This window comes from Phyllostomus hastatus, unplaced genomic scaffold (genome assembly GCF_019186645.2).
Source record: "Phyllostomus hastatus isolate PE091 unplaced genomic scaffold, TTU_PhHast_1.1 phas_contig_209, whole genome shotgun sequence".
Lineage (NCBI taxonomy): Eukaryota > Metazoa > Chordata > Mammalia > Chiroptera > Phyllostomidae > Phyllostomus > Phyllostomus hastatus.
This window is the reverse complement of record NW_025333735.1, coordinates 22,896,438-22,921,188: the sequence shown is the minus strand read 5'-3', so window position 1 is coordinate 22,921,188 and position 24,751 is coordinate 22,896,438. Positions and strand designations below refer to the sequence as shown.

The 24,751-nt window shown below is 38.0% G+C and overlaps 1 protein-coding gene across 6 annotated transcripts in view; it reads left to right on the top strand.

Annotated features, from left to right (window-relative positions):
- Positions 1 to 267: 267 nt before the first annotated feature.
- Positions 268 to 24,751, top strand: part of PATJ (PATJ crumbs cell polarity complex component) — a 327,386-nt gene continuing 302,902 nt past the window's right edge. For 2 of the 6 annotated variants that reach the window (XM_045835303.1, XM_045835300.1), the window contains exons 1-5: positions 276 to 401; positions 10,488 to 10,543; positions 10,643 to 10,809; positions 19,998 to 20,192; positions 21,641 to 21,777. In XM_045835303.1, coding sequence (XP_045691259.1) covers positions 10,522 to 10,543; positions 10,643 to 10,809; positions 19,998 to 20,192; positions 21,641 to 21,777 — 521 coding nt within the window. In that variant the 5' untranslated portion in view covers positions 276 to 401; positions 10,488 to 10,521. Of the gene's footprint in view, positions 402 to 2,608; positions 2,666 to 10,487; positions 10,544 to 10,642; positions 10,810 to 19,997; positions 20,193 to 21,640; positions 21,778 to 24,751 lie in introns of those variants that run through there. The other 4 variants (XM_045835304.1, XM_045835298.1, XM_045835301.1 and 1 more) reach the window with 3 other exon arrangements.

The following is a 24,751-nucleotide window of genomic DNA, read 5'->3' as shown; positions in this document are numbered from 1 at the left end:
TGCCTCTCTGCTCACCCGTCCTACGACACCAGTCCAGCGACCTCCCCACCCTATTGGCGCCTGCTGCCTCCAGCATGTGGGGTTTCATCTGCCTACTCGGCCCCCAGACCCCACATTTCCCAGGCTCTTTAACCCTCCCTAGCCCAGCTGAGCTTCACCTGCAGAAAGTAGAGAAGCCCAGAGACCCGGTCCCGCCCCGGTCGACCTCCTGCGGGCCCTGCTCCCCTGCGGGCGCCACGAGGCGTCCCGCCCCGGGCGGGGAGGCCGGGCGAGGGGAGGGCCTGCCAGGTGAGGGGCGGTCAGACCAGCCTCTCACTTCCGCCCAGGTGAGGGAGGGCCGACGCCGCGCCCTCTCGCCGGTCCGCCTGCTCTGGATCCCACCCTTGTCTCTGCTAGACCAGGTAAAGCGGGGTCCCGGCTGTGTGGGTGCGCGCTGCAAGTGGGGCTCCTGCGCCTCGAGGCCAGCCGGAGACAGCTCCCCCTAGCCGGCTCCCGGCGCGATCTCCGCCCGTCCTCCGGGAGAAGGTGGCCCTGGAGACGAGGGCGCCGCCGGGCGCTCGGTTCGGCCTGCGGACGGTGCGGGGCGTTCCTCCCGAGTCGACCCGGGTGACCCCATCGTGGCCCCCTCCCCTCAGGGTAGGGCTTGCGGGAGTCTGCCCACCGCACACCCGCCCCGCGTCGTGGCCCTGGCGGCCCGCAAATCTCGGCCCACTTCTCTTCTAGGAGTGGCAGGGATCAAATTTTGCTCCCAGGTCGGTGCCTGCGCTTCGCCCCCAGAGCTGGGCGGAGCGTTTCCTCCACGGGTGACGGTGAAAGTGAACAGGTGGTGGCCTGCCTCCGGGGCCGGGAGAAGGAGGGTGGGTTCACACCCCAGCGAGGGGGCGACTTGGCCCCGGCCCCATCTGGACGCTTACTCGTTTTATAGCCGAGTTCCCAGGCCGGCAAGCAGGCCTGGGCTCTGCTAGCCTCACTTTATAGGTGCTGAGGAACCGGCGGAAAGTGCTTCGGCCTCCAGTCTTTGGGGAGATTGCTGGATTCCTGCTTGAAGTCAGGCGAAGGAGAGCATTTTCAGAGCCTTCCCTGTCCACTCCAAAGCTCCCTAGCTGTCTTGGCACACCTACCAGGTCGATTAATCACCCGCTGGAGTGTTCACTCGGCACTTTGGATTGGAATTAGTTGTTTACTCATTTGTCTCCCCGATTGAAAGGGTGCGCCTTTGAGGACCTTATTTCATTAGGGTGCTTCTCAGCTGCATTCGGAGTCTGACCATTAATAGGTGTGCAGCCAATAAGTGTTTCTTGAATGAAGAAGGCTTCTGGAGAGCTAGAAGAAAAAAAAAAACCAGTTAATTGCGAGGATGGTAATAGCACATTCTAGGCTGAGCTATTGGCTGCCAATTCATTTGCACACATTTTTTTTAAAAGGAATTCAAGGGGGGAGTTGGCTAAAAGCTCAAATGGATTCACTTTGCAGCATCAGAAAAAGGCGAGATCGTGACTTTTAGCTAAAATGAGCCTCCTGTTTCTAGGCCCTAATGGCCTTTGTAAAGATTATCAAAAAGTTAAAATAATTAGAAAGTTAATTTCAGAGCTGGAACGCACTTTATGGGTAGAATTTGTAAACTGAGTTCTGAAGGAATTTGCCCTTGTAAACTGAGATCCTATAAAGGTCATGTAAGATAAGCTTAACAACAGAATAACAGCATTGTTCAAAGTTGAAAAGAGACTGCTTTAAGCCCTCATGTTTAAAGATATGCCTTAATCAGTTCAAGTCATATATATAGGTTCTTTGTAGAAATATTGGAGAGAATTTTCAGAAAAGGAACTAAAATCACATACAAACCCCACCTACCATTGAAAATAACCACTAATAAAATTATGGTATACTGTCTTTCAGTTAGTATTCTTAAAAAACAATCTGGAATTTTCCCATAGTGAGTTCACTTTTAGAACACTGTGATGCTGAGACAGGGGTTCAGCATTCAATAATCCTTGTACTTGTATTTTTACTTAAAAGCATTTAATAACTATCCGTAAGCTAAGCAACCAAGCAGTCTGAATTCACTTGCTTTGTTAAAGTTTACCAAAAACACAGTAGGTTGGGGAATCCAAAATGGTATTTGTTTACATAGGACTTTGCCCACCTTGTACTAGAGTAATAAGTTTTTTTTGAGAAACAGGAATATTCCACCTTAACATTTCAGATTGCTTGATATTTCTGCTTTTTTTTCCATACTCACATGTTTTTTGTTTAGATTTGAATGTCTTTTTTAAAGCTCTGATTTTATATAGAGCTAATGGAGAGAAAGTTAGAGCCTGTCCTTACCCTCTCTTTAGTGATTGGGTAGATCTGTGCTGAAGATTAAAGCCAGCTTATTTTTTGTTTGTACAGCTGTGCAGCCTGTGGAGTTTAGTAACATAAAAGTAGGTCCACTTACCCACTTTTCAAAAATTTATTGATGAGAGAGAGAGAGAGAGAGAGAGAGAGAGAGACATCCATCTGTTGCTCTGCCCATCCATGTATTTATTGTTTGGTTCTTATATGTTCCCTGACCAGATGGAACCTGCAACCTTGGTGTACAGGAACCAGGCTAACCAACTGAATGACCTGACCAAGGCTTGTTGGTCTTTTCAGTGAGGGACTGGCTACACGATCAAAGATCCATGTATGTGAAAAGTGCCCAGAACTTTGTTGTTGTTGTTGTCGTCAGTCATTGGAGAAAACTGCCACCCATAGAACCAGGAAACGGTACCATAAAACAGTTTAACTTTGTTCATACAAAGTAGACATGTTCCAGGCAGAATATTGATATGCACTGATTAACTTTGAATAGTCCAATGAGAAAACTAGCATTTAGCCAACAGAACTCTTCTGAAGAACTGACTCAATTTTCAGTTCTGATTCTGAGTTTAACATGGTATCTTTCTGAGTCAATTTCAAGTTGTGCTGAATGTCCATCATTAAGTGGACTTAAATATTGCCTATGGCTTAAGCAGTTCCAAATAGGCAATTCCAAAATATCGGAATCATTCTGGAATTTATATACGTTTCTGAAAGTCCAGGAATACAGTATAGTATTTTGGCAGCAGCAGCCAAATAGATACTTTTTTTTTTTTAATCCAAGAGGTTTAGAAAAGGCCTTATCTTTTGGAAGGGACACAGGTCTAGGGCATCTGTCTTGAATCTGCACTAGCTTAGCAGCATTTGTGTGTATCATAGTTAAAGTGAAGCATCACCATTGTTCTTTGGCTAGGAGAGTTTGTTTTCCATTTAACGTTAGGCTTTGAGGACAGTGGCATGATGATTGGACTTGACTGAATTTTGCACTTCAAAGGAATAATGGAAACTAAAAGTTGTTCATGAACTTCAGTTTCTGAATAACTTCTGAAATAGTGACTTCATTTACATTTAATAGCGTTTAGTTCGTTCAAAGTTCCTGACTCCCTTGAGCTCTGGGAAATTCCTGTTGCAGAGTTATGTGCAGTCCAGTTGGATTGGCCCGATTCATACCTGCAGTCAGAGCCCGAATACTTGTACTTTCTCAAACAGATAGCCAGCTATCTTTTTCTCTCAAATTTTCAAGATAAAAGCATAAGATATTTGGTTAAGTTTGAGAGAGAAGTATAAAAAATCTTGAGGCGTTACATTCTTGTCTGCTCTTGGGAGTCTGAACAGTGTTTGTAGGGTTCTTAACTTGCTTAAATTCTTGAACCAAGAAAGTTAATAAATCTTTTCAATAGTTTCCTCCACTTAGAAATTTAAATCAAATTAAATTGTATCTACGTATCAGCTTTTTTCCTCCAATATTCCATTAATTGGTGATGGCTAAGGGCCTGGATATTTTTTTAAAGTCACAATATTATAATAATTTCCTTCGGTCAAAGCCTGCAGTGAACCAGACATGAAAAATTCACAGTGCAAACTCTCTTGGTCAATGATGGAGTAGAAGCTGCTGAGCATAATAAACTACTTGCTCTCAAGAGGCTGTCCAACTATGAGGACAGCGGCACACTGTGGCATTTTAATGTTTAGATTATGACCTGTTGTAGGTAGCCTGTCTATGACAAGTTAGACTCAGCTTTGCCATGTTTAAACAAACTTTAAATTCCTTGCTGTAAGCACTGTTGGTCTAACTTAGCCCAGCCAAATAGGTCAAAGTTGATTGGCTGAAGATTTCCTATGACCATAACAGAGTGAGACAGAGGTTCCATTCAGCCTGCATGCTGCTTGCTGGATGTTCAGCTGTAGAATTAATATTTATTCCTTCTGTCCTTACTCTTAAGGTTTTAGCCCCCTTCCTTAGATTTAACACCACAGAGTAGTAATTTTCCAGGCCTGCTTTGTGGACATAGTTTAGCCCTTATTAACTGTGAGTCAGGGGATTGGAAGGCCAAACAGTTTCTACTCTCTACCTTTAGCGAGGAATACTCTACCATTATGGTTTCTAAACTTTGCAGGATGATTCATGGGGAGGGTAGGAAGGTGACAATAAAATCTTTCTTTTTAGTTTTTACCTCACTCTTAGGATGTTTCTATTTTATATGTTTAAAACACATGACATGTAAATGTAGTATATGTTTATAATTATAAAAAATAAATTAAGGTGAGTGGTCAACATATTTTTACTGATGGGAATGTGTGTTTGAAATGTGTGTAAAAAAGTTTGAATGTCTGTGCCTGGCTCCTTTACCAGCCTCCCTTCTATACCTTCTGAGTCATTAGTAAGGTTTGGTGCCCTGGCTGGTGTGGCTCAGTGGATTGAGTGCTGGCCTGCAAACCAGAGGGTAGCAGGTTTGATTCCCAGTCAGGGCAAGTACTTGGATTGCAGGCCACGTCCTTGATAGGGGATGCTTGAGAGGCAACCACCCATTGATGCTTCTCTTTTTCTTTTTCTCCTTCCCTTCCCTTCTATCTAAAAATAAATAAATAAAATCTTTTAAAAAAAGTTTAAAGACCACTAATCTATCCGTTACCATAATTACCTTTTTAAATAGAAATCTGGACTCAATACTTCCCTACTTAAAAGCCTTTAATTACTTCCTGTTGCTTACAGGATAAAGACCAGTCTACTTAGCATTATTTACATGGCCCCTCTCAAAGTAGTCTTATTTAAACCAGTGCTTCTCAAACTGTCAGCAGTGAAAGATCAGGGTTTTCCCACCCAGTCTTTCAAGGACTGATATTTTTGTAAAGTAAATTATTAGAAAAATGAACTGTTAGAAAAATAAAGTGAGATAAAAGAAATACAAGGTAAGTTGAGTTTTTTTTATTACTAAATTTAATAGGTATAAATTAGTACGCAACATTACATAGGTTCTAAATGCTTTTTCCCAGTTTTGGTGCTTACCTGTTTGTGGCCAGGCATCAATTTGCAGTCCATATTTGCAGTATCACTGGTATAAATTATTTTTTTGCCCTCTCTGCTGCTTTTAGAGACCACATACCAGGTCACTTAGAGCTAGTTACCATTCTCAGGGAAAGTCATGCGCTTTTACACCTGTATGCAGTAGTTTTCACATTGTGGTCTCTAGGCTGGCAGCATGAGGATCACATGGAAACTCGGTTAGAAATGCAGATTCTCCAGCCTCACCTCAGTCCCACAGAGTTGGAAACGCTGACTAGGGATAAGCCCCAGCAGTGTGTGCTTTAACAAGCCCTCCGGGTGAGTCTGATGTGTACTAAAATTTGAGAACCACTGACTTGGAGAAGTCCTGTACAGCATTCAAACTGGGACACTTTGAGAGTGAAATGGGGCACTGTTAATAATGATGCTGGGTAATCTGAGACGATTTTAGGCAAAAGAGGACAAATGATCTCTACTTTTATACCCCACTCTTTTTCTTTTAAGAGAGGTTTCTAATGTATTCTTATTTCAGCATTCCCAAACTTCCTGAGGCAGGGTTAGTCACTCTCCCTTAATGATTTCTCTTAGCACATGGTACATATTGAAGTCTGTCCAGAAGGTATCTGGCCATGTAATATGAAAAATAGAGACTTTTACTGAAGAAGATCCAAGATACAAGAGTATTGTACAAAGGACAATGATGCCTCTGTCCCCTTAAAGTAGGCACCTTGGGACCTCACACAGTTCTCCCAATCACCATCATCTCCCTCATCATATTTTCCTGAATCTCATCAATGGTATGAAATCTCTCCCCTTTCAAAGGAGATTTTTAGTTTTGGGAAAAGCCAGAAGTTGCAGAGCACCAAATCTGGGCTATATGGGGACTGAGTCACCTTGGTGATTTGATGTTTCACCAAAAATCTCTGCACTAGACATGATGCATGAATAGGTGCATTGTCATGATGAAGCTGCCAATCACCAGTTGCCCATAGCTGTGGCCTTCTGAATCATCCAAATAGTTTCTGTGGAGGAATGTTCAAGCTTAACACAAAATTTGATGCAGATTTGTTGCTCTACTCAGTCATTTTGAATGCAACAGCCACATAGTACACATGCTCATTCAGTGGCATCTACTGCCCCCACTGGCTAGTACAGTGAAATCATCATTGTTCACACACTCACATTCCAGTCCATGGTCCTTGTCTGCCAGTTTACATTGATGTAACACAAGCTGTTCTTGCTATATTAACAATGGCTGGCCTTTTTCTGAACAGACCTCGTACATACCTCTGCTATTGTAGGTATATGCCTTATAATATAATTATCCTATTGTGTTGTTATTATCTTGCTATGATCTGTCTTACTCTCTCATTAGGCCATCTTAGACATTATGTTTTTGTCCCTTTTATTTTTTAAACTATAAAATTAATGTATGCTTTTAAAATGAAGTTCAAACAGCACTAAAGTATGTAAAATAAAAGTGTAATTTTAATCTCCTCATCCCCACTTCAACTTTCTAGAAGTAATCAATCTATTATTAAATTGACTACATTTGTAAGTCTAAAAACCTACACACACAAATATGTATTTTTTATGAAAAGGAGAAAAGAATGCATATATCTTAAAGCTTGCTGTTTTCCCTATTCAGTTGTGTGTATTAAATAATGTCATTTGCTAATACAAAGGGTTGAATTGTCAAAGCATACTCATGTGAATGAGAGACCTTAATGGGCACCAAACCTTACTCATGATTCAGAGATTATAGATGGGAGGCTGGCACGGGAACCAGGCACAGACATTCCTTCTAGAAAAGTCTCCAGCCAGTAGGTACAGTGTCCAAAGAATGTCACTTTCTTCCACATTAGGCCATATCATCAACATAAAACTGTCAAACCTAAGAAAGTAAGAAATGTTTAAACTTGTAGAGAATTTTTATAAGTTTATCTGAGCCAAACTGATAACAATTGCTAGGAAGCAAAAATCTCAGGGAAGCAAGATCTCAATGGAGAAAATGCTCCAGATAATGATAGTTTTGCACCTTATTGTATACATTAGGATCAAAGGAGGAGGTGTGAGGGGTTACACAAAATCTATTCATGGTAGTTTGGGGAGGTGGGAGAAAGCCAAGTGGGGAAATCTCTGGGATAGGATAAAAAGTAAAGTTAATAGACACATACTTCTTTAACGTTTGTGGGTGTAGAATAGTTAGCAGTTAACAATTAACATGATAACCATAACAGTGAGAGCTTTTGTGGTCTCTGCTGTGGTGCAGTTAAGGGTCCAGATAAAAGGAAATCACCCTGGCATTCCAAAGGTATGTTATCACAGATGCAAAAGGAAAATAGCCTCAGTTAAGGTAAAGACTGACCTTTGTCAGGGAAGACAGCCAACCTAGGACATGACTTGACTACCTGCCATGACTCAACGTTTTCACTGCAGACCATCCTAGGTGGTTACTTTTAGTCTCTGAATTTCTAAGGCCCACCGTGCAGGCCTCCTCTGAGCTTGTCAGACTCAGTATGTGCCCCCTTTTCATTCACAATACCTAGTTACATACAGATTAATGTGAAGTCATTTATAAATGTATTTCTGACAAACTTTTACTGTAATTTTTAATTTGTTCACAAGAGTAAAATTCAACCTTAGGACACTTTTTTTCTTGGGGGGTGGGGAGGGAGGGCGGGGAAGGGCTTCTTACCAGACAAGTTATGATCAGTAACGAAACACTTTATGCTTGGGGAATCCCAAGTTTTATACTCCATTAGTTATACAAACAGAAAATGTCAGTGTGATTATCTCTCATTTTACAGCCAGGTGTGCCTTAAAAGTCCATACATTCTCAAAGTGTTTACAAAAAGCAATTAAGACACACCAGGTATTTCCTGATATTTTTAAAACGAGGGAACCTTTTATTTATTAAAAACCTTTAGCACGTTTGCTTGGAGGTCTGGTGTCTAGCTGGGAATCCTTAGCTGAAGCAGCGAGCCACAGGCTTTCTGTTAACCGCTTCGGTCCTGTTCCCGTCTCAGTACATTCAGACCTACATTATTATTTGAATGACTGATTGCTGTTGATATTTCCATTTTTCTAGGAGTTTTGTTTTTAAAAACAATGCAGTAAATATGCTCATACAATCTGCATGCCCTTTTGCAAGTATTTTTATAGGAGAGACATTCAGAAGAAGAAGATATTCTGGGTAAAAAAAATAGAAATTTAATATATTGGTAGGTATTGTGTCATAGTTCTAAAGAGTTGTATAAATTTCTATTCCCACCTGTTTTTCCATGACATCTAGAGTACAGGCTATTATTAGTTTTTAAAAAGCGCCAATCTTGACAGTGAAAAATAGCATCTCATAGTTTTGGCTCTAATTCTTTGACTTAGAGAGGTTGATATATTAATGACCACAAAGCTGCTCCTGTCGATCCTTTTGGGTTGTATGCTGCTATAGAAAAGTCCAGTGCCTGTGACTGGCCTTCTCTTATTCAGTTACCTGTCAATGGGCAGTTTTAAGGGTTGCACGACTGAGATGCTGAGCACATTAGGAGTATTTCTGTGATGCTCTATTATAGAAACAGCAGTTCTTTTGGTAGTTATTGAATCCAGTGAACATTTGGATGGACTACATAGGCCTTTTATCAATGTCACTGGTGTCCTTTACTGGTTTTAAATATGCTTTCTTTCTTAATGACCTTGAATTAGAAGGTAAAGATCTCATTCAGCAAAGGGTATTGATGTAAGAAAATTTTGACTGTATCATACTAATTTTTTTTTGATGGCTCATTACAATAGTGTACAACTAGTAGAAATGACCACTTTCAAAGTGTCATTTTGGTCATAGCAAAGGGTTTGCTAGCTTTTTGAGTTTCAATTATATTATATTTTAGGCTAGCTTGCACTAATCACTGGATTTAAAAAGCATTGTTCATAGAAAATGCCATACTGAGTGGTTACCTTTTGGAGACTCTCTCAGATGCTAATAAGAGTCTGGGATCATTTGTGCATCTTGAAAAAAAAATTTTTTTTCAAATCTCTAAAATCTTTTTTTTAAAATAATAACACGTGTCTTTTTTTAAAGATTTTATTTATTTTTAGAGAGGGGAAGGGAGGGAGAAAGAGAGAGAGAGAAATATCAATATGTGGTTGCCTCTCATGTGACCCCCACTGGGGACCTGGCCTACAACCCAGGCATGTGCCCTGACTGGGAATCAAACTGGCAACCCTTTGGTTTGCAGCCTATGCTCAATCCACTGAGCTATGCCAGCCAGGGCCCTAAAATCTTCTTGATGCCTTAATTTTCCAACCCTGAATCCTTTAAAAAAATACTTTCTTAAAGTATTATTTACATAAAATAAAATGTATTAATTTACAATATGTAGTTCAATAATTTTTGAAAAACATATACATCTGTGTAACCAGTACCCCATTCAAAACATAGAACATTTCCATCACCCAAAAAAACTTTCCTCAAATTCCTTCCCAGTCAACTCCTTTCTATCTGCCCTGGCAAATTAATCTATAATTATAGGTTGAACTTCATATGAATGATATTATACCATTTATATTCTTTTTGTCTGGTTTCTATCCCTCAACATACTATTTTTGAGATACACCCATGTTATATGTATCAATTTTTTTCCTTTTTCCTTTTGAGTATTCTATTATGTTTTCATACCATAATTTGTTTATCCATTCATCTATTATTAGACATTTGGGGTTTTCTAGTTTGGGGCTTTTATAAATAAAAATGCTAAGAACATTCACATACAGATCTTTTGTAGGCATATATTTTTATTTCTGTTGAGTAGCTATTTAGGAGTGTAAGTGCTGGGTCTTATGTTAAGTGTATATTTAACTTCATAAGAAACTGCCGAGCAAAAGTGTGCCATTTTACGTTCCTACTAACAACATCTGAGAGTTCCAGCTGCTTCAACTTTGTCAACACTTAGTATTGTCTCTTGTTTTGCTTTCTACTTAGTCATCATAATAACGTATAGTGGCACCTCATTGTGGTTTTAATTTGAATTTCCTGAGTGAAATCTTTTGATCAAGAATGTTCTTGAGGTTTTAACTTTTACAGAGGACTATAGACGTGTATACACTAATGGAAAATCATCTCTTGTATTTAAAATATTTTCCTTAGGTTTCTTTAAAGTTATTGAAGACAATAATTCAAAATGCCTGAAAATCCTGCTACAGGTATACTATATATATATTTTTTACCACTAAATTAATGATTCAAAATCAGAATATAGGATGGGATTTAACTTGTACTTTGATTATCTTTCTTCAAATAAGATAAACTGCAGGTCCTGCAAGTTCTTGATCGGCTGAAAATGAAATTGCAGGAGAAGGGTGACACCTCACAGAATGAGAAGCTATCTATGTTTTATGAGACACTGAAGAGTCCTCTCTTCAACCAGATACTCACACTCCAGCAGTCCATCAAGCAACTCAAGGTGCAAGTAAGTTACCCATGATGGTTTCACATGTTCATATATTCAATCCATCAAACAAAGGTAGAAGGAGATAAAGACAGAGAAAACATGTTTCTAAATACTCTTAATTCAGCAAAGAGATTGCATTAGGACTTGTAATCTGTGAGAATGGTATGCATGAATAGTTTTAAAATGTTGGTAATCATGTGTTTGATTCAGAAATATGGTATTTGTACTTCTTTAAATAAGCAAAGATCAGGTGCTTTGAGAATTCACAACTGTTTATTCAAAATTATAAAGTAGTATTTGGTTTAAATATATATATTTAAACCAATATATATATATATTTGATATTTATTAATTAATTTTTATTATTTTAATTATATTTTATTGATTATGCTATTACAGTTGTCCCAATTTTTTTCCCTATATCCCCTCCACCCAGCACCCCCCACTCCCTCAGGCAATCCCCACACCATTGTTCATATCCATGGGTCATGTATATAAGGTCTTTGGTTATTCCATTTCCTGTACTGTACTTTACATCCCCATGGCTATTCTGTGACTACCTATTTGTACTTCTTGATCCCCTCACCTCTTCACCCATTCCCCCACATTTGGCAACCATCAAACTGCTTTCCATATTCATGATTCTCTCTGTTCTTGCTTAGTTTGTTTTTTAGATTCAATTGTTGATAGATATGTATTTGCTGCCATTTTATTGTCCATAGTTTTGATCTTTTTCTTAAATAAGTCTCTTTAACTTTCATATAATAATGGTTTGGTGATTATGAACTCATTTAAGTTTTTCTTGTCTGGGAAACTCTTTACCTGCCCTTTGATTCTAAATGGTAGCTTTGTTGGGTAGAGCAATCATGGCTGTATCCTTGCTTTTCATGACTTTGAATATTTCTTGTCAATTCCTTCTAGACCTGCAAAGTTTTTTTTTTTTTAAGATATCAGCTGACAGTCTTATGGGAACTACCCTGTAGGTAACTAACTGCTTTTCTCTTTTTGCTTTTAAGATTCTCTCTTTATTTGACATTTTAATTATGTGTCTTGGAGGGAGCCTCTTTGCATCCATCCTGTTTGGGACTCTCTGTGGTTCCTGAATTTTCATATCTATTTCCTTCACCAAATTAAGGAAGTGTTCTTTTATTATTTTTTTCAAATAAATTTCCAATTTCTTGCTCTTTCTCTTCTCCTCTGGCACCCCAATAATGTGAATGTTGGAATGCTTGTATTTGTCCCAGGGGCTGCTTATATTACCCTTATATTTTGGATTCTTGTTTCTTTTTGTTGTTCTGATTGGTTGTTTATTGCTTCCTTATGTTTTAAATCATTGATTTGATTCTCGGCTTCACCCACTCTCTTCTTGTTTCCCTGTAAATTGTTCTTTATTTTAACTAGTGTATCCTTCATTTCTGACTGGATTGCATTTATGCTGTTGAAATCCTCGCTAAGTTCCTTGAGCATCCTTAAAACCACTGGTTTGAAATCTGCATTTGATAGATTGCTTATCTCCATTTCATTTAGCTCTTTCTCTAGAGTTTTGATCTTTTCTTTCTTTTGGGCCATGTTTATTTGTCTCCTCATTTGGGCAGCCTCCCTGTGCTTGTTTCTGTGTATTAGGTAGAGCTGTTATGACCCTCTGCTTTGGAAGCAGGTGTCCTGTAGGGTCTGGCGGCACAGACTCCCCTATCACCCAAGTTGGGTACTCAAGATGTGCCCTTTGTGTGTGCTCCTCTTGTAGTTGAGCCTTGATTGCTATTGGCAGGTCAATGGGGGGGATTTATCCAGGCTACAAAGACTGGCTGTGACTACTGACCAGTGCCCTCTGCCCTCTGTGGAGGAACTTCTATGCAGGGGCTGGTTGGTGGTGCTCGAGTGTGGTCTGTTGCAGGCTCAGGGATTTCCCAGATAGTGCAGGCCAAGGTCAGCCCCAGCTTGTGCTCTGCTTGGGGCCATTCTGCATAAATTATAAAGCAATCTAAGGTGGCTGCTGCATGTGCTTGGCTTGGAGATTCCCAGGCAAAGCCAAATTGTGAATGTAAGCTGGCTGCTGCTAGTGCCAGACCTTTGCAAGAAGTATGGGGGACTGGGGGCTCACTGAGGCTGGCTGTTGCTTGTTTGATAGGATTTACGGAGACGTTGGAGCATGAGCAAAGAGTAGCCATTCATATGGAAAAGTCACTGTTAACAGCTTGGGTGGGTTTAAGTTAGGGTAAGTCTCAGGGGTACTCCAGGGTTGGACAAACAGTGTAAGCCAAGTTGATGGAGTCTCAGATATGGCGCCCACCTGCTGACTCTGTGGCTCTGTGGACAAGGTTCCGAAAAGACACAATGGCCTCTGTTGTCCTTTCCATCTGTGAGAAAACTATTCCCCAGCTCCCATCTTAATGCCAGACACTTTAGTTCCTCCCCACATGCTGCTGGTGCCTTTTAAGCTTGGTACTGGAGCTCAGAGTGAGTGAGTCCAAGTCCATGTGTGGGTTCTTTAAGAGGAACTGCTTGAGACTCTAGAAGTTTCTTCCACCAGTGCAATCCTCACTAGTTTGCCACCAAAAGTTATGGGGACTTATCTCCCTGGCACTGGAACCCTGTGCTGGGGTCCTGTTGTAGGCCTGGGATTCCTCACTCTGGAGATATCCCTCCCAAATTTTTATCCATCACACGTGGATGTGGGATCAGCCTTTTCCACATCTGTGCCTCTCCTACCAGTCTGGATGGATATGGTTTCTTAGTTTTTTCTTATAATTTCATAGTTGTCAGACTTCGATTCAACTTGATTTCTGATGGTTTTGAGTGATGGTTGTTCTATATTTTAGTTGTAAGTTTGATGTGGTTGTGTAAGGAGGTGAGCCATGTTTACCTATACCTCCAATCTTTACTGGAAGTCCTGTTAAATGTATCTTCTTCATGAAGTCTTTTTTCCTAGCAAGATGTGGTTAATGCCCTTATACTTCATAATAATTATCAAATAAATATCAAATGTCATAGATAGTCTGATTGGAAAGTCCTTGGACTCAGTATACATGATATTTTTACATTTATATGTCCCCTATAGTACAGTACCTGGACTGTTGCAGGTTCTAAGTATATAATTGTTGAATTATAGGACATATAACACCTCTACTATAAATGATGTAAATTCACAGTTTTAATTTTTTTCTTAGTTGCTATGTTTTGGCATCAGAGATTATAAATTGATTTAAAGTCATTTAGCCAAGCTTATTCATAGCTATCCTATAGATTAAACTTGGGGATAATTTTTAAATGTAATTGGAGATAATGAAACAGAGTTAAGTGAAAATTAACAAAATTTAGGGAAAAATGGTTTCTTGCTGATAAACCAAAGTGCTGTCCCAAAAATATTTAGCAAGTGATTTTTAAATAACGAATTAACTATTAAATGATGCTCATATGTCTTTGAATTTCTTTCTCAAAACCAGAATTCATACATAATTTTGCCCTGGCTGGCATGGCTTAGTGGATTGAGTGTCAGCCTGTGAACCAAAAGGTTACAGGCTTGATTCCCAGTCATGGCACATAACTGGGTTGTGGGCCAGGTCCCCAGTAGGGGGCACATGAAAGGCAACCACCCATTGCTGTTTTTCTCCCTCTCTTCTCCCTCCCATTCTCTAAAAATAAATAAATAAAATCTTAAAAAAAAAGAATTCATACATAATTTTAGCACTCCCCATAATGAAGGTTAGCTTTCTGTGTCCCTGGTCCTGGCACAAGCCTTATGTCACAAAGTGAATGCTATTAGTAGCAATAGAGAGATTGGGAAAGATCACTACAATATCACTCTTACTAGACTAAAAGTAGACTTAACTAACTACTCCATTATAACAATCTTTTATATTTATACAATTTGCAGTTTTTAATGCATAATCATATTTTATACATTCAATTATAAAATTCCCATGATTATTTTCCTATGAGTGTTTTTATAGAGTTTCTTTTATAGAGTTGATTTTTTTCTATGAGGTCCTATTTATATTTGTTCCTTATTTAATGTTATTCTATTATAGTTGTTCTAATTTTTCCCCCTTTGCCCTCCTCTGCCCAAACCACTCTCCACTCCCACAGTTAGTCTCCACACCATTGTCCATGTCTGTGGGTCATTCATACCTGATTCATCCCTTCTTCTTCTTTCCACCATTATCCCTTCTGGCCACTCTCATTCTGTTCCATGTTTCCATATCTCTGGTTCTGTTTTGCTCATTAGTTTATTTTCATTAGAGTCCTTTTATAGTGAAATCATATGGTATTTGTCTCTTACTGACTGGCTTATTTCACTTAACATAATATTCTCCAGATCCATCCATGCTGTCTCACAAGGTAGGAGTTCCTTTTTTTTTTTCTGTGTAGTATTCCACACAGATTGTGTCAATGTACCACAGATTTTTGATCCACTTACCTGCTAATGGGCACTTAGGCTGTTTCCAGCACTTGGCTATTATAGATAGTGCTGCTGTGAACATAGGGCTGCTTAAGTTCTTTTGAATTGGTGTTTTGAGATTTTTAGGGTATATTCCCAGCAGTGGAATTGCTGGGTCAAAAGGCAGTTCCATTTTTAATTTTTTGAGGAAATTCCATACTATTTTCCACAGTGGCTGCACCAGTCTGCATTCCCACCAACAGTCTACTAGAGTTCCCTTTTCTCCACATCCTCACCAGCACTTATTTGTTAATGATGGCCATTCTGACAGGTGTAAGGTAATTCTTACGGTGTTTTTTACAACATCTCTCTGATGGCTAGTGATGTTGACCATTTTTTCATGTGTCTGTGGGCCATCTGTATTTCCTCCTTGGAAAAGTGTCTGTTCAGATCTTTTCCCCATTTTTTAATTGGATTGTTGTCTTCCTGGTGTTGAGTTATATGAGTTCTTTATATATTTTGGAGAGTAAACCCTTGTCTGATGTATCATTGTCAAATATGTTCTCCCATACAGTTGGTTCCCTTTTCATTTTGATGATGGTCGCTTTAGCCATGCAGGAGAGTCTGAATTTGATGTAGTCCCATTTGTTTACTTTTTCCCTTTATTTCCCTTGCCCTAGGAGATATATGGGAAAAATATTGCTATGTGGGATATCTGAAATTTTACTGCCTATGTTTTTCTGTAGGACTTTTATGGTATCATGACTTATATTTAAGTATTTTATCTATTTTGAGCTTATTCTCGTGTATGGTATAAGTTTGTGGTCTAGTTTCATTTTCTTTTGCATGTCCCAGTCCAGTTCTCACAACGCCATTTATTCAAGAGACTATTTTCACTCCATTTTATGCTTATGCCCTCTTTGTCAAATATTAATAGACCATAGAGACATGGGTTTATTTCTGGGCTCTTGATTCTGGTCCATTGATCTATGTGCCTGTTCTTATGCTAGTGCCAGACTGTTTTGATTACAGTTGCCATGTAGTATACTTTTATATCAGGTATTGTGATCCATCCAATTTTATTCTTCTTTCTCACAATTTCTGAGGCTTTTCAGGGCCTTTTTTGGTTTTATATAATTTTTTGGAGTATTTGTTCCATATCAATGAAATATGCCATTGGTATTTTAATAGGAATTGCATTGAATCTTTTTTTTTAAGATTTTATTTATTTATTTTTAGAGAGAGGGGAAGGGAGGGAGAAAAAGGGAGAGAAACATTGGTGCACGCATGAGAGATACATCAACTAGTTGCCTCTCATATGCCCCAAACTAAGGACCTGGCCTGAAACCCAGGCATGTGCCCCAATTGGGAATTGAACCTGTGACCTTCCTGTTCACAGGCTAGTGCTCAATCCAGTAAGCCACACCAGCCTGGGCAGAATTGCATTGAATCTATAGATTGCTTTGGGTAGTATGGCATTTTAATGTTAATTCTTCCTATCCATTAACATGGTATATGCTTCCATTTATTTGTATCTTCCTCAGTTTCTTTCATCAGCGTTCTGTAGTTTTCCTAGTTTTACCTCCATGGCTAGGTTTATTCCTAGGTACTTTATTTTTCTTGTTGCTTAGGAAATGGGATTTTTCTCCCTAGATTCTCTTTCTGATAGTTCATTGTTGGTGAACAAAAATGCCAGCAATTTTTAAATATTGATTTTGTCCTACTACTTTGCCAAATTCTCTTATTAGGTCAAGTAGTTTTTTTGTGGAGACTATAGGATTTTCTATGTACACTCTCATGTCATCTGCAAATAATGATAGTTTTACTTCCTCCTTTCTAATTTTGATGCCTTTTATTTCTTTTTCTTGTCTGATTGCTGTGGTTAGAATTTCCAGTACTATGTTGAATAAGAGTGGTGTAAGCTGGAGCCCTTGTCTTGTTCCTGGTCTTAAGGGAAATCTTTCAGTTTTTGCCTATTGAATATGATGTTGGCAGTAGGTTTCTTGTATATGGCCTTTATTATGTTGAGGTATGCTCCCTCTTTTCCTACTTTGCTGAGGTTTTTAATCATAAATGGGTGCTGGATTTTATCAAATGCTTTTTTGGTGTCTATTGATGTGATCATATAGTTTTTATCCTTCATTTTGTTTATGTGATGTGTTACATTTTTGGATTTATAAATATTGTACCATCCTTCCATCCCTGACATAAATCCCACTTGATCATGGTGTATGATCTTTTTAATGTATGGCTGCATCCAGATTGGCAATATTTTGTTGAGGATTTTAGCATCTGTGTTCATTAGAGATATTGGCCTATAATTTTCTTTGTTGTGATTTTACTTGGCTTTGGAATTAGGATAACATTGGCCTCGTAAAAAGAGTTAAGGAGTCTTTCTTGTTCTTGAATTTTTTGGAATAATTCAAGAAGAATATGAGTTAGTTCTTCCCTGAATATTTGGTAAAATTTGCTTGTGAAGCCACCCAGTCCAGATCTTTTGTGTGCTGAGAGTTTTTTGATTACTCCTTCAATTTCACCAGGTATCAGTCTATTCAGGTTTTCTGCTCCTTCTTAATTCAGTTTTGGAAGATTGTATGTCTCTAGATATTTATTCACTTTGCCTACATTGTCCAATTTTTGGCATGTAGTTCATGGTAATTTCTTACAATCCTTTGTATTTCTGTGGTATCAGTTGTTACTTCTTTTTCATTTCTGATTTTAATTTTTTAGGTTACCTCTATTTTTCTCCTGATGAGTCTGGTTAAAGGTGTGTCAATTTTGTTTATCTTTTCAAAGAACCAACTCCTGGATTCACTGATCCTTTGAATTGCTTTTGTAGTCTCTATGTCATTTAATTCTGCTGTGATCTTGATTATTTCCTTCTTTCTATTTCCTCTGGGCTTTGTGTGTTGTTGTTCCTCTGGTTCTTTTAGAGGTAGGGTTAGGTTGTTTATCTGAGGTTTTTGTCTTCTTTAGGTAGGCCTAGATTGCTATGAACTTCCCTCTCAGGATGGCCTTCACTGTGTCCCATAGGTCTTGAGTTGTTGCCTGTTCATTTTCATGTTTCCAGAAACTTTTTTATTTCTTTTTTGATCTCATTGTTAACCCATTCATTATTAAATAACATGTTATTCTGTTTCCATGTATTTGAATGTTTTTGAGTCTTTTTCCTTGTGGTTGATTTCTGTTTTCAAGCCATTGTGATCCGTGAAGATGTTTGATATGATTTCAATTTTCTTGAATTTTTTAAGGCTTGTTTTGGGCCCTATCATGTGGTCTGTCTTTGAAAATAATCCATGTGCATTTGAAAAAAATGTATATTTTGCTTCCTTGGGATGAAATGCTCTGTAAATATCAATTAAGTCCATTTGATCTAATGCATCATTCAATGTCACAATATCCTTGTTGATTTTTTGATTGGATGATCTGTTTATCATTGCCAGTGGGGTATTACAATTTCCTATGATGACCATATTGCTGTTGATCTCCTTCTTAAAGTCCTCTAAGATTTTCCTTATATATTTAGATGCTCCTATGTTGGGTGCATATATGTTTACAAGGGTTGTATCCTCTTGCTGGACAACTCCCTTAAGTATTATGTACTGACCTTCTTTGTTTCTTGTTATGGCCTTTGTTTTGAAGTCTATTTTGTCCAATATAAGTATTGCTATGCCAGCTTTAAAACAATTTTTTCTTATTCATTGATTTTAAAGAAAGAGAGAGGAAGGGAGAGAAACATCAATTTGCTATTCCACTTATGATGCTTTCATTATTTGAGTCTTGTATGTGCCCTGTTTGGGGATCAAACCTACAACCTTGGTGTATTGGGATTATGCTCCAACCAACTGAACTACTAGCTAGGGCTTATTTACATTTGTTCCTGATATTACCTTTATGTTGGCACTCATATCAACCAATGATATTTTTATGTTTTTTCCAAAAACTTTATTTATTTATTCATTTTCAGATAGAGGGGCAGGGGAAGGAGTAAGAGAGGGAGAGAAACACCAATGTGTGTGAGAGAAACATCAGTTGGTTGCCTCTTGCATGCCCCCAACTGGGGCACATCCCACAACCCAGGCATGCACTCCAACTGGGAATTGAACCAGCAACATTTTGTTTTGCAAGCTGGTGCTCGATCCACTGAGCCACACCTGCTGGGGCTTAGCCAATGAATTTTTAAAAATAAACCCCTGTTTTTCTGTTCCCTGTAATTATAGGATTCTTTACATTTTTGTACTAATGTTTGAGTGGCTCTGCAACTCATTTGCTACTACTTTTGGGTGAGTTACTTAGCTCCTATATGCTTCAGTTTTCAAGTTCACAAAATGGAATAATATTTCATAGGGCAGTTGTAAGGATTAAATGAGGTTGAGGTAATATGTAAGAGTTTTGGTGTAGTATTTTGGTCAAAGCAAGTGCTCAGTAAATACTGTTATTGTTATTTCTATTACATACTACCTGCAGATCTTTTTTGGCTCCCCACATGGAAATATACAGATAAATGCAAAAGGACTTAGTGTCTTACGTGCCTGTTTATATGTATCTGTGTATGTGAAGTGTAATGAATTGTAATACATGCTGCTAACTTGAGGTAATGATGGAAAGCAGGAAGCAAGAACACATTTTCAGATGTTAAACATTTGTGTAACACTAAATAAAATTTATAGCTTTATAAATACACTGATACATGTATTTATACCTTTTTTCATTCACATGTATATATTTAACATGAAAATTACATGTGATGGGTATAATATTTAATAAATAGAAATAATTTGTTTTTTCCAGGTTGCTGTTGACTCTCTTTTGTTTTTCTCTCCAACAGCTCAGTCATATACCTTCAGATTGTTCAGCCAACTTTGATTTTTCAAGGAAAGGTTTATTAGTGTTCACGGATGGTGCCATTACTAATGGGAATGCCCAGCGGTCCACTAATAACCTGACTGTATCAGGGTTATTTCCTTGGACCCCTAAGTCAGGAAATGAGGACTTTAACTCAATCATTCAGCAGATGGCACAGGTAAATTTATATCTTCTCATGGGAATATTGTGCTTATTTTTTCTGTTAGAGATTTTAAAAACTATACTCACTGTTTTTGTCTTAAAATGTATTATGTGTTTTCTTTGCTTATGTTTTCGTATTATTAGGAGGAATTGATAATATTTTCTAATCTGTTAAAAACTCATTACCTTAAAATTATATAAGGAAATATCTATTGTGGTAAGGAGAGATTTTAGATAATTATTCTAATTTGACACATCTCTACACTTGTAAGGAAAGAGATTTTTATGGTTTTGATCATAGGAGGAAAATTAATATGTATATAGGTGATGAAACTCTTTTGAAACTATTTTTAATTTCATATCAAAACAGAATTAATGGAAGTCAGAACTAACACAATTAGGAAAATCTAGGGAAACATTTAAAAGAGTAATCTAGTTTTATTTCTAATACCTATTAAAAATCAAATAATAGTTTAGGATATGTTTTGTGTTTTTCACCTCATCTTTTGATATGTCTTAAAAAATGAAAATTGAGTTTGAAAGTTAAAAAGAATCTGTCTAAGGTGTGATCGTTAAATAATGTTTTATACCTGATTCCTTTTTGACTTTATAGCCCTATCCCCTTAATAAAATAATTATTTTGACTAATAATTATTTCTGTGTGATGCTTTTATAAGTTGATGACATTTATGAAGTTCTCATGGTATAAATGCAATTACTAAAGCAATAAAATACTTGATAATCTTTTGAATTGAACTATTAAAATAGAATATTAGTTTAGCACAATTGAGTTAAAAACAATAAATAATGCATCTGTTTCTGATTTAGGCTAAACACTAGCATATTTTTGATATGTCTAATTTTCTTTCCTCATTTAAAAACATATTTTGCATCAAGAGAATTTAGAGAAATTCAGTGTAAAAAGTTATTTAGAATATACTGTGGGAAAGGACATTGGACTTTCTTTTTTTTTTTAAGGTTTTATTTCTTTATTTTTAGAGAAGGGGAAGGGAGGGAGACTGAGAGGAAGAGAAACATCAGTGTGTGGTTGCTTCTCACACGCCCCCTGCTGGGGACCTGGCCTGCAGCCCAGGCATATGCTCTGACTGGGAATCAAACCAGTTACCCTTTGGTTCACAGGCCGGTGCTCAGTCCACTGAGCCACACCAGCCAAGGCTTGGACTTTTTATCCAGTTTGGGATTCATGTCATAATGTGAATGAAATGTGAAAGCACCCCTTCTGTTCCCTGAGGTTGTAGAATACTGCACATTTCCTCTTTTGTTCTACTGAAAGTAATCAAGTGAGAGGATTTTCAGAAGTAATTTATTACTGAAATACTGAGTTTATCTGACTTTATAGAGATGACTTAGGAGAAGCTGTTTTTTGTGCTGTTCACAGAATGGCAATTTCAGTTTTTTATTAAATGTACTTCATTGACTTTAAAAAACATTCTCCTTTTTTAGGGCCGGCAAATTGAATATATAGATATAGAACGGCCTTCAACTGGAGGCCTTGGATTCAGTGTGGTGGCCCTTAGAAGTCAAAATCTGGAAGTTGCTATCTTCGTGAAGGAAGTGCAGCCAGGGAGTATAGCAGACAGGTGAGGAAAATGGTCATTTTGTGTTTTGTTAACCTTTTTTTCTGTCAATTCTGAGAAGGAGAATAAGAAATTAATAGTAAAAACAGTAACAATGGCAGTGAACACTTAGCTTTCCCTCTTCCATTTATCAGGCCTTATGCAGACATTCCCACACATACTTGTGGTTACCGTCTAGCTTCCGGTATACTGCTCCATGTTACAGATGAGAGAGCTGAGTTTCAGAGAGGTTCAGAGCTATTAATACAAGAACCATGATGTGATTCTAAGCCTGTCTGACCACAAAGCTAGTATTCTTTCTACTACACCACACTCTCTAACAATTGATATGATAGTTTAGCTAAGGTCTTATGAGTAACATTAGAATATTCAAATTCACATTCTGCATACCATATTGTTTATTAAACTTAACATTTTTGGCAGTCATATCATGCCATTATTTTACTTATATTTGCCTTTGATTTCAGATTTTTACTTTATTATTCATTTAACAAGCACTCTATTCATTACATTACTGCCACCTGTTAGAATGACAGCAACACTAGCAGTACTATTACAGAAAGATTTTCAGTTAATAATAATAGTTTTGAATTCACAGTCTCCATTCATGGGGGATCAATTCTAGTCTCTTGAAAAGAATGGATTTCCATGACTTTGTATCTTCATTCTGCCACCTAATGCAGCATTTCCTCAACTGCATTTTGAGGAAACATAGCAGTGGTCATATATCTTTGAGATATTCTATCCTGTCTTTGTATACTGGGTACATATAGTTGTGGTAATCATATAATTTCTTATCCAAGTTGGAATTGTTTCGGGAGAGGGTGTGCTATTAATAATGACATGGACACAGCAGGTATAAACTAGAACTATTCTGGCAAGTCCAGACAGTCCAGGGTAAACCTGGACTTAGGGCCACTTAACATTAGCTTACTTGAGGCTATGAAGTCCCTTGACAAAAAGCTTATTTAACTTGATTGGCCCAACTTAATAATAAATTTTTTTTAACTTAAAAAATTATTATTGCCCTGGCCTCATAGCTCAGTTGGTTAGTGCATTGTCCCAATATGCCAAGGTGGGGGTTCGATCTCTGGTCAGGGAACATACAAGAAGCAACCACTGTCTTCCCACCCCTTCTCCCTCTCTCTCTTTAAAATCAATAAGATAAAATAAATAAAATAAATTTTTAAAATTAAAAAATTATTATTGGGTAAACTAATGACTGCCAGATGGAAACGGGGTTGGGGGACTAGGTGAACAAGGTGAAGGGATTGAGAAGTATGGATTGGTAGTTACAAAATAGTCACAGGATGTAAAGTACAGCATAGGGAATATAGTCAATAATATTCTAATAAATATGCATGATGCCAGGTAAGTACTAGATTTATCAAGGGGATCACTTTGTAATGTATATAAATCCCTAATAATTATGCTGTATACCTGAAACTAATATAATATTGAATATCAGCTGTAATTAAAAAATTAAAAAAAATAAAAACTATTATTAGGATATAATTTAATAACAAATGTTACCATTTTTTAAAAAATATTTATTTTTAGAGAGAGGGGAAAGGAAGAAGAAAGAGAGGGAGAGAAACATCAGTGTGTGGTTGCTTCTCACACACCTCCTGCTGGGGGCCCCGACCTGGCCCGCAACCCAGGCATGTGCCCCGACTGGGAATAAAACCTGCAATCCTTTGGTTCGCAGGCAGGCGCTTAATCCAATGAGCCACACCAGCCAGGGCCAAATGTTACCATTTTAAAGTGTGCAGTTCAGTAGTTCTTAGTGTATTTTCCATGCTTTATAACCATTTTAGAGTCAACCCATATGTCACAGTTATTCTCTACAAAACGGTCTATAATTACCAGTCAGGGTAAACACTTCCCAAAAGAGGAGTTTGATATTTGGGTGCGTAACAAAACTTGACCAAGGCTAAGGAGTCAGGTGGCTTCCTGGAGGCAGTGGTGCTTGAAGGCAGTTTTGAGAGGAGACTGTGGTGTCTTCAGAGAGCAGAATGTGTTGGGAGAGGAATGAAGAGTCTCTCTTGACAAGTAGCCCTGTGGAGAGATAGAACATATCTTCTGTCTTTGGAATGTGGCCAGTACTTGTGTGGGAGCTTAATGCAAGATCATGTGAGAAAAAGCTAGAAGACAAGTTAACCATCAGGCATGCTGGACCAGGGGTGTCCAACCTGTGGCCCAAGGGCCACATGTGGCCCACAATGGCTATAAATGTGACCCAACATAAATTGTAAATTTACTTAAAAACTTTTTATTTGCTGATCAGTTTTTGTTAGTTTTTGTGTATTTAATGTGTGGCCCAAGACAACTCTTCTTCCAGTGTGGCCCAGAGACCCCAAAATGTTGGACACCCTTCTAAGTTTACATTAAATTGTCTTTATGATCAGTTTTTCCTTTCTGCTCAGGACTGTCCACATAGAACTGTTATTTAAGGAGCTTTCCTAAAACCTATTGACTCTTAAGGTCATGGAAGTCCATTGTTTTTTAGTATTGTAATGGAGAGACAAGAATTAGGCTCCCCTTGAATGGAAAGAATGGGAAGTGTGAATTCAATTTTATATACCTATAATGGGGAGTTAAATTATAAATAATAGTGGCTGGGCATGTAAAGTACAGTATAAGGAACATAGTCAATGATGTTGTAATAACTATATATGGTGCCAGGTAGGTACGAGACTTGTGGTGGGAGGCAAATCACTCCATTCTGTACACCTAAACCTAATATAATATTGAATGTCAACTGTAATTACAAAATTTAAAAAGTGTTTTAAAGGAAAAACATAGTAGCCATAAAACTAATTTTATTCAACTTTCAAATGCATCAAAATCATTTTTTCCAGGAGACCTCTCTGCAGCTTATTTATCTTGGTTTGAATTTATATTCCTTGAAAAGAACTAACTGGAAAGAAATGGAGTGTCCTCAGAGTCTGGGAAAGGTAGATTAAAATAGATCGAT